The 14326-nt window shown below is 43.1% G+C and overlaps 2 protein-coding genes across 2 annotated transcripts; both read right to left on the minus strand.

Moving 5' to 3' along the window:
* Positions 1–1325: 1325 nt before the first annotated feature.
* On the minus strand, positions 1326–7073 carry LOC111852056 (guanylin-like). Its single transcript, XM_023827565.2, has 3 exons — positions 6860–7073; positions 2863–3049; positions 1326–1615 (listed from the first exon to the last, which is right to left on the minus strand). The coding sequence occupies exons 1-3, from the start codon at positions 6929–6931 to the stop codon at positions 1548–1550; spliced, it is 327 nt and encodes a 108-aa protein (XP_023683333.1). The 5' UTR covers positions 6932–7073; the 3' UTR covers positions 1326–1547.
* A 5138-nt stretch (positions 7074–12211) lies between these two features.
* On the minus strand, positions 12212–13695 carry LOC111852049 (guanylin-like). Its single transcript, XM_023827554.2, has 3 exons — positions 13534–13695; positions 13033–13225; positions 12212–12754 (listed from the first exon to the last, which is right to left on the minus strand). The coding sequence occupies exons 1-3, from the start codon at positions 13603–13605 to the stop codon at positions 12690–12692; spliced, it is 330 nt and encodes a 109-aa protein (XP_023683322.1). The 5' UTR covers positions 13606–13695; the 3' UTR covers positions 12212–12689.
* Positions 13696–14326: the final 631 nt, after the last annotated feature.

Raw genomic sequence — 14326 nt, forward strand, 5'->3', positions numbered from 1 at the left:
GGGGTTAGCACATCCTGATTTAATAACGCTGACAATAGCTTATTTTCGCTATGCCTGTAGGCCTGTCAGTCATGAGGAGGGACAAGATGCCGGTTGCCTGGTTATGCTTTTTAAACATTGCTTTTGTGTGTAAGACAGGACGGTTGTGTGTTTATTATGTCTGTTTATGTATGTTTTATCCTTAAAGGTGGCATCAGATAAACAGATGGAAAAAATTGAGACCACAGCCCTTTCACTCGTTTCAATTAATGGGTTTGTGTCTGTGAATAATATACATTGTTTTTTTTTTTTTTTCAAGATGCAGCCTGGTTCTTCCCTGTTTGTCATTATTGAAGGGCTTCTTCCTTGCTTTATGGGACTTCAGTCCTGCTTCTAGGACCTGATATGAACTGTCCTAGCAGTGCACTTCACACCTGCACTTAATGTTTCCCATTCCTTTTGAAGGTTACTTGATGTCATCCTATGATTCATGAGAAAACGTTGGATAAGTTAATGGTCATCTCTGGTACTACAATGTTGCTTCCGCCCTTTACCTGGCTGGTTTCTGGTTGTTCCCAGTGTCTCCTGCTTCACATTGTTCTTGTGAACTGTCGTCTAAAATTTTGAGTCTGGAAGCAACCTGCTGCTCAGTATAGCCTTCTGCCTACAGAACCAGGATTAAACCAGGATTTAAAAATGCAGATGTTTAAAATATAGAGTGGTCTCTTTATTTTTCCACAGTTGAAAGTTGGGCTTGGGCTCAGGCAAAATTTCAGGTCCATGCGTAGCTCTACCCTGGATATGATGTCATCAAAAGGCAGATTTACCCACGGTATGGGCAACTTATGAACACCAGTTTTCCTAACTACATATCTCTTGCATGTGGGAGGAAACTGGAATGTGTGGAAGTAACCAATGCCAAACGAGCACATACAGACTCCACAGACACGCAGAGGGGGGACCGGCAGAGGTGGGAATAGGCAGAGGCGGAAATAGGCAGAGGCGGGACAGGGCTACCTCTCCATGTGTCAAGCCAATTAGTTCAGAAATCTCATGAATTGCACAAGATTTTATCAGGGTCTAATCATTTCATAATTATCATTATTTTTTTTTTAATTACGTTGAATTTTATAAGTCTTAAGATAATGTCACTGGCATTGAATGGGAACCACAAGAGGGCACTGTCCTGACTGTACTCTTCAGTAAACTTTGGATATTATAACAATGAGTTCATTGTTATAATACCCAAAGTTTACTGAAGAGTACAGTTAAAGTCACATAAAAAACAGTTTATGAATATATCAATCAACATTTTTATTTAATGAAAAAAGGCATTTATTATGCTTTTGATTGTAAATACATACAGTTCTTTGAAAATCAAACTTTAAGATCAAATCAGAATGATTTGAATGATCAGTGTTCAAAATCCTGAATTTGCACCCACCATATTTCAAGTGAAGACAGATGTGAGACCTCTTAGATACATGTTTTTGCTTAACACAATCTCCTAACGCTCCCTGGCCGAGCTTATTAAGACCTTACAGCCAAGTGGGTATGCAGTGGAAAGGTTACAGGCATCCAGTGCATGCGACATTGACGCATATTTCACACAGGTCGGGGTCTCTCAGCACATTCACTGTAGGGAAAAAAGTACAGATGAAAAAGTGTTAAAAACCTTTTGGCAGACAGTGGACCTTTCTTATCCTCTGAAACACTGCATTAACAACAGCAGGTCATCACCAGCGGTTTGTGTTTGTGGTGCCTCTAACGGCTGCTACATGGTATTTACAGTCCATGAGGTGACGGTTTATTTATAGTGTGGTTTATTGGGGCTACTACAGCACTGTAAGATGGGGGAGGGGTGCAAAACACAGACAGTAACTGCCACACAAGCAAGGTCCATGTCCCTGTGTTTTGACGATTGTAGCTGAGGGCAATTTTGTTCCTAATGCAAGATGTCCATCATCTGGTTGGCTGGGGTGTTTGGATGGTCACCTATTCAAATGATCACGCACGCTGTATCTCACAGTTTAATTGTTCAGCGGTGGTAAGCCCAGAAAGCTTGCAACAGGGCTAACTTATAGACTGACCTCCCCCACTTCCCCAGCCTGGTATAGACTACCTAACCCCACTCACCCAGCCTGGTATATACTCCCCCACTTCCAAAACCCGGTATATACTGACCTCCCCAACTTCCTAAGCCTGATATAGACTACCCACCCCCACTCACCCAGCATGTTATAGACTGACCTCCCCACTCCTCCAGCATGGTATATACTGACCTCCCACACCCCCCCGACCTGATATAGACTGACCTTCCCCACTCACCCAGCTTAGTATAGACTTACCTTCTCCCACTCACCTGGCCTGGTATATACTACCCACCCCCACTCACTCACTTAGTATAGACTGATCTCCCCCACTCACCCAGCCTGGTATAGACTACCTAACCCCACTCACCCAGCCTGGTATATACTCCCCCACTTCCAAAACCCGGTATATACTGACCTCCCCAACTTCCTAAGCCTGATATAGACTACCCACCCCCACTCACCCAGCATGTTATAGACTGACCTCCCCACTCCTCCAGCATGGTATATACTGACCTCCCACACCCCCCCGACCTGATATAGACTGACCTTCCCCACTCACCCAGCTTAGTATAGACTTACCTTCTCCCACTCACCTGGCCTGGTATATACTACCCACCCCCACTCACTCACTTAGTATAGACTGATCTCCCCCACTCACCCAGCCTGCTATAGACTGACCTCCCTCACTCACCCAGCCTGATATAGACCGACCTTCCCCACTCACCTGGCCTAGTATAGACTATCCACCCCCACTCACCCAGCTTAGTATAGACTGACCTCCCCCACTCACCCAGCCTGGTAAAGACTGCCCCTGGGCTCTTGTCCAGACACACGGACTGAAACTCCACAGGCAGCCTTGGGTCGGCACAGGCAGTGGCTGGGTCACTCTTCAGTAGTCGTGGACTTGCAGCATCGCCACCATCCGTTAGTTCTTTCAAGAGCTTGACAGATTCCAGGGTGAAGCTGAGCTCTCCATCCTGCCAGTCAAAGCAAGTAAAAGGGAATTATACAGGAGCAAATCCACAGCGGTCGTTTGCCTCTGAGTTAAACATTTCAGGTTAAGCTTCACACTGTGCATATTTAAATTCAGCTCTGAAAATTCTGATTTGTCTGCTTCAGTTGACATTTCCATCCATCCATCCATCCATCCATTCTTAGATCATGCTAAGTACAATTTGGAGTGGAAACTGGAGTACCTAGAAAAACCTGCTTGGGTTTAGGGAGAACATGCAAACTCTCCCTAACAGCACAGGGGAGTGGAAGTGAAATCCTCAGCCCTGTAATTGTGAGGCTACAATGCTAACCATGCAGTGACATTTCAAAGAAGGTATTTTATCTGAATGGTTTATACAGTATATTGGAAAACCCAAGGACAAGTGAAGTGAATGACACTGATTATTTTGTTACAATGGAAACTGTCAAGGGTGCCATTATATATTAGGCAAGTGAGAAAGTAATACTTTGTAAATGTGCTATACAAAAATTGAATTGGATTGAACTGTCAGTTTGTGAAGTTGCTGTGTTGGGAGCAGGAAAAATGGGTACGTGTAAGGATCTGAACGACTATGACAAGGACCAAAGTGTGATGGATAGATCTCCAAAACAGCAGGTCTTTTGGGGTGTTCCCTGTATGCAGTGGTCAGCACCTACCAAACGTGGTACAAGAAAGGTCAACTAGTGAATCAGCGATGGGGTCATGGGCGCCCAAGACTCAGTGATGCGTGTGGGGAGTAAAGGCCAACCCATCTTGTCCGATTCCACAGGAGAGTTAATGTAGCACAAACTGCTGAAAAAGATAATGCTGACTATGATAGAAAGGTGTCAGAACACACAGTGCATCACAGCTTGCTGCATATGTGGCTGCATAGCTGAAGCCCAGCCAGAGAGCCCATGCGGACCACTGTTCACTGGCGAAAGTGCCTACAATGGGCACGTGTCAGAAATGGACCGTGGAGCAGTGGAAGAAGGTGGCCTTGTCTGAGGAGTCACAGTTTCTGTTACATGGTGTGGACGGCCATCTTTGTGTACGTCCTTTACCTGAGGGAGAGATGGCACCAGAATGCACTATGGGAAGAAGGCAAGCTAGTGGAGGCAGTGTGGTGCTCTTGGCGATGTTCTGCTGGGTATCCTTGGCTCCTGGCCTTCATTTGGATGTTACTTTGAGATGTACCACCTACCTAAACATTGTTGCAGACCAAGTGCACCCCTTCATGGCAATGGTATCCCCTGATGGTAGTAGCCTTTTTCAGCAGGATAATGTGCCCTGTCACACTCCAAATGTTCAGGAATGGTTTGAGGAACATGATTAAGGGGTTGACTTGGCCTCCAAATTCCCCAAATTTCAATCCAATTGAGCATTTATCAGACGTGCTGAGCAAACAAGTCTGATCCATGGAGGCTCCACCTCACAGCTTACAGGACTTAAAGGATCTGCTGCTAATGTCTTGGTGCCAGATACCTCAGGACACCTTCAGAGGTCTTGTGGAGTCCATGCCTCAGCGGGTCAGAGCTGTTTTGGTGGCACAAGAAGAACCTACATAATATTAGGCAGGTGGTTTTAATGTTATGGCTGAACGATAACTTTTTTATGTACGAATTTTTCCAGTCAAAATTAGTTCAACACATTAAAATGCTTAATGCTCATTTGGTTCAAAACAGATCGGGAACAACACTAACTGAAACTAGTTCAAGGTTTCATACCACAGCATTATTACTTGATAGCACATAACATTAAATGCTAATTGTTATGATTAATAATTATCTTAAAACTGGATTAAGTAGAATAACAGTTGTGTCTAGGCACTACTGATGATGCATCTCAAATTTTTCAACCTATACCAAGCCTCTCCAAGTCTATTATTTGCCATCCACCAACAAGCTTAACAGTGAACCTGTTGTACATGCTTGCACAAAGAATAGTAACATCTTTGCACAAAGGATAGTAATAGCTTATCCTGTGTTTCGAAATCTGTAAGCATTGATTTTTTTTAGCTGTTCACTGTTATTCCAACTTTCAGGAACCATATGCAACGTTTTTTTCATCACTATATCAAAACAGCCAAGTCACTACTGTATATTCAAGAGAAACAAAGCCTTTTTCAATGTAGTGTAGGATAAATTGTGAGGTCATTCATTAATTTGCTTTCTTTAAAGCACGATTTCTACCTGAGGTCTTTAGGTGTGCAGGGCTGCATTCAGAATCCTCTCCACTGAACCTTCAATGGAAATTAGCCATAAAACTGGAAAACCTGGATTCACTATATGCTCGAGTAACCAGATAATCCATGTCAGGGAGGAAACTTTGAGCTGCTTTAAAATTGCTCCTGTGCTTGGATAACACGTCCAGTTCTTTTTGTGCTTTGACTGCTTTGTTTCCTTGAATGAAAGACTCATCTGGCTATGTCACATTAGCATTAGCGACACATGCATGATTATTGGAGACTGACCAATCAGCACACAGCAGGAAGTGTTCAAGTGAGATACAGGTCCTTTTAATTGAAATGGTAGTTTGCGAATCCTGCTCTAGCTCAGAGTTTCCTCCCTGACATGGATGATCTGGTCAGCCAGCTAAAAGCAGGAGATTATGCAAGGCCTGGTCAGAAAGAAAAGCAGCTTGCTGGCATTATTTTGCTCCTGAATTTTACTCACCTTGAGTCCAAAGGTTATAAGCAAAGACTCTATATCACTGTACAAACCATGGCCAGAACCACAGAATGCTGTTTGTCTGGCCCACCCTAGTGGTAAGAACAAGCCTTTATTTATAGTATAATAAAACATTTTATGCAGGGTGTTTAAACAGGTGGCTACTGTTTGGAAACCAGAGAACATCTCAGGGGAACCTGATTACCTGAGCTGTACTGCTGGTACCACTGTTAGATGTACTTTCTGCATCTGTGGGATGGACTTGTTGTTGTCTGCCCATCCATCCATCATCATCCAAGGTTGCATTGAGGTGAGCACATCATTTTCCTAATGTCGGCAGACACTGTAGATCACGGTTCCTCACTGCTGGGAAACCTGATTGCACGTCCGTGAGAATCGCCACTGCCGATTCCAGCTGACATTGAACTCAAGGTTTCTCTGGCAGGTGGTTAACACACTAGACCATGAACTGGAGCTCAAACAGATCTGCTGTGTGTTTACAACACATAAATTTACTGGTAGCTGACTGGGGATATTGATTAGGTTTAGGGTACAATTAAGCACGGGGCATTTTTAAGTGACTTTACAGTTTATTCGTTTAATAAACTGACTGCTTTAGTTAGTTTATTGCAGTGGTGCTGTGTGTGTGTCTGTGTGTGTGTGTTCATCATGATTGGCTGTTTTACAATGAATAAATGTCTACCATCACAGGGAATCCGCACGCGCTAAGCACCTACTAAATTCACCTAAAATGTCTTTGGAGTAAACCCACCCAAACATGGTGAGAACAAACACACAGAAATTGTACCCACAATCCCGGAAGTGCACAACCATGATGCCACCTACTGGCTGAATTCTTTTACCCCAGGTGGAAAATCATGGACAACAAACTAAGGTCCCAGCTCCTTGCTGTTTGTTAAATAAACACAACCTGGATCCGATTCAATAAAGGAAAAAATTTAAGTGTTTGGTAAGACTGAGATGTCCTTTATCTGGCTGAAAATGTACAGGTTCATGAATCTGCAGCTACCCCCCCCCCCTTCACCACCCAAACAGAGAAGAAAAACAACTGAGCATGGAGGAACGCATGACAAGAATTTCAGTGCTCCTCTGCCCCCTTTCCAGCTTTGCGAAGTCGAACTCACCCGAACCCTGATGCCCATTGTGCTCCAGATAAGGCAGGAGGTGAGGATCACAGACACAACAGCCGATCTCATCCTGAGGAACAAGCTCACAGCACCAGACTGGACTCAGGAGAACAAAATATACCAGAGGTTTGTCGGGACCCTAAGCAATATATAAAGCTTACTAAGTAACCTATTAAAGATGTAAGAATGAATCAATGAAGGAATATTTAGCTTTGTGATAACTAAAGAGGATGGGAAATACTAATAAACTAGATCCTCTTTTCATTTTTATAGACCCCGCCCCCCAAATTATCTTTGAGCAGCGTTGTTGAATGACGTTTGCTATAAATCTGTGTTTGTTGAGGAGTTCAGCCTGGAGACGGATTCTGGTGGGAAAGTGTCGCGCACTGTGATTGGCTAGTGTTTGCGTCCAGAATTCTCACCTGTCCCTGACAAGGTGTAAATATGACTGGTTTCAGACGCAAGCGATGAGGTAGATACCTTTGGAGCTCGACTACAGCTGTTTACTGATGGGAGGGTTAGCACAGTAAGTTCGCACCTCTAGGGTTATGGGTTCGATTCTTTCCCATAGTGCTATGTATGTGTGTGTGTCTCTCTCTGTCTGTGTCTGTGAGTTGTTTGGTTACCCACAATGTAATACATACAAATAATGTAATACAAACATTTTTCCAGTCCCCACAAGGGAAAACTCAATTTTGTAAAAAATAACTGTATATAATCAAAACAGTAAAAAATGCTAGAAGTCTTGTATTTTGTTTGACTACTTATGGTTAATGTTAGGGCTGGGTACGGGTTAAGGGTGTCATGATTGAGATTAGGGTTATGCACATAGAAATGAATGGAGAGTCTCCACAAAGATATAGATACCTAATCTATATGTGTGTGTGTGTGTGTGTGTGTGTGTCTGTCTGTCCATCTGTAGAATTTGCTTGAATGTTTTCGGGAATGTATTATGAAAGAAATATACACTCTATAGTCAATACTAACAGTTTAATAAACATGCGATATTAATGGACTCCATGTACTGTATCTTGTGAGTATTTAACAGCCAATCACTTTACAGTTGCTCAGCATAATTTAGTAAAAAAAAGGCAAAGCAATACTTATCATATGCAAACAGTTGTAACTGCTCAGAAGACCCAGGAAACTTCTTGTGTACATGAAAAACAAAAAATATACCTTGTGGCAGGACAAGGAGTCTCCGGAGACAAAGGTACAGACCGGCAGACCAGTGCTGCTTGAGGTGGCCAGGTTTATAGGTTTATTGAGGACACAAGGGAACATTGTAGAACAGGGGGTCTGTTCTGAGGTGACAGTCATCCTCTGGTTTTCCTTCCCTCACAGTTGGAGGTGCAGCCATCCTCCAAAATCCTTCTAAAAAAGAACACATGCACAAGCCTTCCCTTTTACTTTTCTTCCAGCTTTAAGCCAGGAAGGGAAAACTATCTTGTCCTCTGATTGGAGCACAGCAAAGGAAGACTGCTTTCTGATTGGAGCACAGCAAAGGAAGACTGCTTTCTGATTGGAGCACAGCAAGGGAAGACTGTCCTGCCCTCTGACCGGAGCACAGCAAGGGAAGACTGTCCTGCCCTCTGACCGGAGCACAGCATGGGAAGACTGTCCTGCCCTCTGACCGGAGTAGGGTAACCCAAGGGTAACCCTAACCCTAACCCTAAACCTAACCCTCTGACTGAAGCAATCATTGGTTGCTAGCCATGCCCCAATGGCTGATGGTGAGCAAACCACGGTTATCGGGGGTCTGCGTGGTGCTGATCACATTCTCCTAGTATATGACGACTTCCCAATAGGCTGTTGCATCACAGCATCTACATTACATTGCTGACCAGTAGTTGTTTCCCTCCAGAGAACTGTATGACCATAACAGGATATTTGGCAGAATAGTCACATTTCCATTCTTGAGGGAGACCCTTAACCCCCAGCTCCAAGGGCGCTGCACGCTGCTTGACCCTGTGCTGTGACCCCCGCGCTTGCTCTCACCTCTGTATGTGTCCCTCTGGGGTAGGCAAAGAGAAGCTTTCCCATGTACCTGAACTTGTACTTGTGCAAATGGCAAGTAAAAGATCATTTCATTTCATAAAAACAAACTGTTTGACAAAATGCTTTTGAGCCACTACACCTAGGTAAAGCATTACCCTATATCCATCTAACCAGCAGTAAATGTGCAGAGGAAACTCAAACTTTTCTCAACTAAAGTGACCCATCATACCCTACATCCTACTGCACTTAGCCTGGTCATATACATCGATGAGCCAAAACATTATGATCACCCACACATAAAGTGATCATATAGACTTTCTCATAAAAATGGTGCGTATCAAGGTACTGGATACATTAGATTGTAAGCAAATAATCAGTACTCATATTTGACATTCTGATTGCAGAATAAATGGGCAGGAGTAAAGTCCTGAGTGACTCTGACAAGGGCAAAATCGTTATAGTCAGATAACTGGGTCAGAACATCTCTCAAATGGTGCTCACGGTCAGCCATAGTACCTACTGACAGTGATCCAAGGAGGGAAAATCTTGTGGGACTTACACAAAACTGTTCTGAGAGCGGGATGAAAAATGGTTGGTTATCTCTCTGAACCAATCGGATTGTAGAAGTGATGGGACCAAGACATCTGATTGGTTGGTCCTGCCTCCTCTAGCTGCTTGGACCCATCTCCTCTACAGTTTGATTGGTTATCTCTCTGAAATCATTTTTCAGTCTGCCCTCAGAACATTTTTGTGTAATTAAAACTCCCATGAGTGAGAGAAAAACCACAAATTGCTGGCAGGGTGTAGCCAAGACTCATAGATGTGGGATGTGAATGAAGGGTAACCCATCTGGTACAAACCAACAGTAGGGCTACTGTGGCACAAATGGCACATAATTTTGATGTTGATCATGGGAGTAACGTATCATGACATGAGGTGCATCAAGCACTGCTATGTTTTTATGAGATCATTACTTCACGTGAGGGTGATTATAATGTTTTGGCTCATAGGTCTATCCATTAGCTTAGTCAGCTATAACACTGTTTGAGGAGCATGGCATGTGCAAGAGGTCAGGAAGAATCATAATCAGAATCTTTATTGCCACCAAGACCGGTGTAAATTTCTGTTGGCAAAGCTCACTGCTGTTGGAGACAAGACATACTGTATAGACAATGAACAGTTAGGGTATAAACAGACAGAGAATGCATACAAGACACAAGATACAGAACAGTGAGGGGAAATGCAAGATGTTTGCAAATTCATGTAGTGCAATGAAAGGTCACACAGGCACAACACAGACAAAATACATCCTTACATATACTACATGATGTACATCACATGTAATGTTCTATTATGATGTACAAATTGACAGTCAGGGGTCTAAACAGTCAAATGATGAAAATGTTACATTTTTGTTTGAATACTAGCAGGGGATACTGTTGAGAAGTTTGATGGCACTGGGGAAGAAATCATACTTGTGTGTTGTTGTGTGGTGAGTGATCTGAGTAATCTTCCTGCGGGAAGCAGGAGAAACAGATGATTCGCTGATGTGAGGGGCCCTCGTTATCCTTCCGCCATGATTAGTGGTGCGTTGAATGTAGAGGCGTTCAATTGACAGCAGGGCAGAGCTACAGATCTTTGAGGCCTTGATGGCAATTCTCTGAAGTCTCTTTGTAGTGATACACTCTGTTCCAGCATACCGAACTGTGAGGAAACATGTCAGGGTGCTCTCTATGACGGAGGTGTGAAACTGTACAAGAAGGTGACGACTGACACAGGACTTCTTCAGTTGCTTGAGGAAAATACAGGATGGGGTGTCAACACACCATTCAGTCACACCTATGGGCAATTCAGTAACTCCAATCAGCTTCCGCATGATTTCGGTCTGTGGGGGGAAACTCCACAACCACATGGGGGGGGGACATCCAAACATCACACATACCTGTATAGAACCCAGGTCCCAGGGGTGTGAATCAGCAGTGCTAACCACTGCACCACCATAGATGGTGCCAAGTAGCATGGTCAGTATGGTCATGAAGGGCCGGGGATGACTTACGGTTCATAGAAACTCAATAGTGTTAATAACCCTAAAATTAGATATACGTCTATTTTATTTCCACAAAGATCGTACTGGGCCCAAACCCAATGGCTTGCTGGTGACACTCCAGATAAGCAGCTGTTACACCATCATTCCCAGTTTCATGGCGCCAAGCAGAATATCACAGATAGGAGCAGCATGAATTTACCAGGTTTATGTGGGTGGAGAAGGACAACCTGCTGAGTATAGACGTCCTGTAATTTCAACGGCTCCGTTTCAAGTTCGGTTAATAAGTGTGTATAAAACATGGCATGGAAAATCAAACAGAAGATAAAAGCCTTACTCACAAACAGTTGTATAGTTTTAGATTTAATAACTGTATGAATAAGTCTACCACTATTAAAGCCTGAAAAAATGCTTATTTGTATATCTGTACCCAGCAGTCTGAAGATAATCAGCAATGAAAATCGTCAAATTTGGACCAACTCCCATTTCGAGTAGCAAATGTAACATTTTCCATAAATTCATATTGAGTAGTTCTCACATTAAAAGGAGTTTGTGAACTGGAGGATGAAACTCTACTGTCCTCAACAACGGCATTTTATTTAACCTGAGCCGGGTTATGATTAACAACCATCTGGTTTAAAGTGCTAAAACAATAAAGACATCACTGAATTCACACGGCCGTCAGCCACGTCTCAAGCGAAGATCTCCGTGGGGGACGTGCAGCCTCACCTGCACAAATGGGCGTGACTCCTCCCCTTCAGCTACCTGGCCAATAGGATGGCTGGAAAAGTATCACTCCTTCAACTCACACGATGGCCACAAAACAGACAGTAAAACAGTAGGTGTTTGCCTGTACGTTACCGACCAAAACTGTCGCCCTGCCAATCATAACAAACCTTGTAAACTATTATCCACAAACTGTAATCTGTAATCCCAACAGTACACACAGAATTTTCACAAGATCCAGAATATCCTTAAATCTTATCTTTGCAACAAATAGGTTACCAGTTAAATTATACACTTCATACTGGATTTATGTTCTTTTGGTTAATTATTTCCTGTGGAATAAAGTATCATAAAATTTTCTTTTGGATAATTAGAAGAACATCAACAGGTAATTAAAGTGGGACCTACTTTGTAGTTGTCAACATTAGCCTATATGCCTTGGTTTTCCCTTAATTTTTAAAAAATCCATCCATCCATCCATCCATCCATCCATCCATATTCTTGTGGAGCTCTATTTGATTATGCAGTACCATCATAGTTTTTTGTTTTGTTTTCCAATGCTTGCAATAAAGGGAACAATCTTTTAAAAAGAGTTTTAAGTCTTTTATTAAATGCTTGAAATATGAATAAACAATGTCAACTTACAGATACAAACCACTAGTAGCTATAAAAATAGTCTCTACTCTATTTTAAATATGTAATAACAGACAACTTACAACCTATGAAACAGAAAAAAACAGAGCAGTTCTTAAAAAAAACAGGGAAAATAAGTTTTATAATAGTAACAAAGTCAGTAAAAAGTTGTTTCAATCATCGCACTGTTGTACAAATAATATATATTATCAAGGTGAAATAAAAAGCTTCTCGCAATTTGTTTTATTGATTTGCACAAAATTCCCCCAAGAAACCACCAAACAGCACCCCCTCCCATTTTATGGTTGCTAACAAGCTTTCAGTGATGAGGTCATCAATGACAGCATGCTTTAAGGTCTGCCGGGGGTCACTGGTCTCCACGCAGTGCGGCTTTTTTCCACCAGCTTCCAACCGGGGACGGGCATCTCAGCAGCCGGTGCAGGCGGCGAATGCGCAGATCTCGCATATGTCCGAATTTTGTGCCACGACACCTGTGGATGGAAAAGTTGAGTAGATGGGATGAGTGTGCGCTGAAGGCAGTGCGTCTGCGGCTCCTGAACACGCACCCGGGTAGCAAAAAGATCAAAGCCACACACTCCCTCACCAAGACGTCTTATCGCTATCAGTGATTTCGCTTAAGATTAACGTCGCCTGCTGAAATTAGTTCTGTGATACTGCTGTTCTTTCAGCATTGATAACATGGATTATGAAATTTCCTGTGCCCCCCCGCCCCCTCCCCCCCAACCAGACCTTCCACTTAAACTCTTACCAAGTCGGTATATTGACATGCTCGCCTTCTTGCTCCTACACAGGGGTTTGAATTCATCAGGCAAGGCAGGGTGGACGCAGACGGCTCTGGTCATGGTGTCCGCCAGCCGTGGGCTGGGGTTTCTGGTGACGATGGCGTCTATCAGCTCTTTCAGCATTTTCACGGACTCCAGTGAGAAGGTGAAGTCTTCCTCCTGGGAAAGAGAATAGATTGAGTCATATACATGGTAGCTGGTGGAACGGAGGAAGGACACATGCAGAGAGATGCCGGTCATCAGAACCATGCTTGATTTTTTTGAACACTGAAGGTTCAGACCTGTATCTCAACACGTTAAGGAAGACTCACACCCATCATTTCAGACTTTATTATCAGTAGTGCTGTTTCAGCCTGTTTTAGACCAGTCCATCCACATCAGACCACATCAGCACCAGTAAAAACATCAAACAAAAGAACTACAAAAGCATCATTTGAAATAAGTCTTTAAAGGGTTGAAAAACTCACCTTAACCTGGACAGCCTGAGAGACTATGCAAAAAACTGCGAGTAGAACAGCGAGTGTAAGCTTTGTATTCATTTTCTCCGGCAGTCCTCTCTGTTTTGTTCTTGTCTTTGTAAAGGCTTCTAGATTGTTCTGCAAAGCGATTTTCCTGAATGTCTGTCATACCCTCTGCATCTCTCAGTATTTAACGGATACCGCTTACAGTCTGGCAGGCTTGCCATTGGCTGAGCTGTGTCGGACCAAAGTCTCATGGTTAATGAGTTAATGATGGGACAGAGTTGTTTATTAATGTCATAAAGAGCAACTCCTAAAATAATAAATCCTCTCAGCTCTTCTGTGGTCACAAAAGAACAATGCCAGAAAGTGTGAACGTACTGCAGACGTTTGTCGCATTGCTTGTAAAATCTGTCACACCTCACACATTGAGAACACTTGGGAAAGCAAAATTGATACAATATGTAAAGTGCGAACATGTCTTTACGCAAAGGCACAAATATGAAGTCAATTGTCTTGTTTTTTTGAATAAATTCTGTGTTGTGTGTCTGAGAATTTCCCATGGGGATTAATGAAGTATCACTATTCTATTCTATTCTATTCTATTCTATTCTATTCTATTCCATTTGGGTTGCAAGGTGACACAGGGGGTACAGTTGCCCCACACCTCCTGGGTTGGGGCTTTGAATACCGTCTTCGGTCTGCGTGTTTGTCTGGAGGTTGTATTGTCTGCTCGTGTCTTGAAGGTTTCCTCTCAGCACTTTGCTTTCCCCTCAAAGTTCGAAAATTTGCAAATAGGCCA

This window comes from Paramormyrops kingsleyae, chromosome 8 (assembly GCF_048594095.1).
Source record: "Paramormyrops kingsleyae isolate MSU_618 chromosome 8, PKINGS_0.4, whole genome shotgun sequence".
Taxonomy (NCBI): Eukaryota; Metazoa; Chordata; class Actinopteri; order Osteoglossiformes; family Mormyridae; genus Paramormyrops; species Paramormyrops kingsleyae.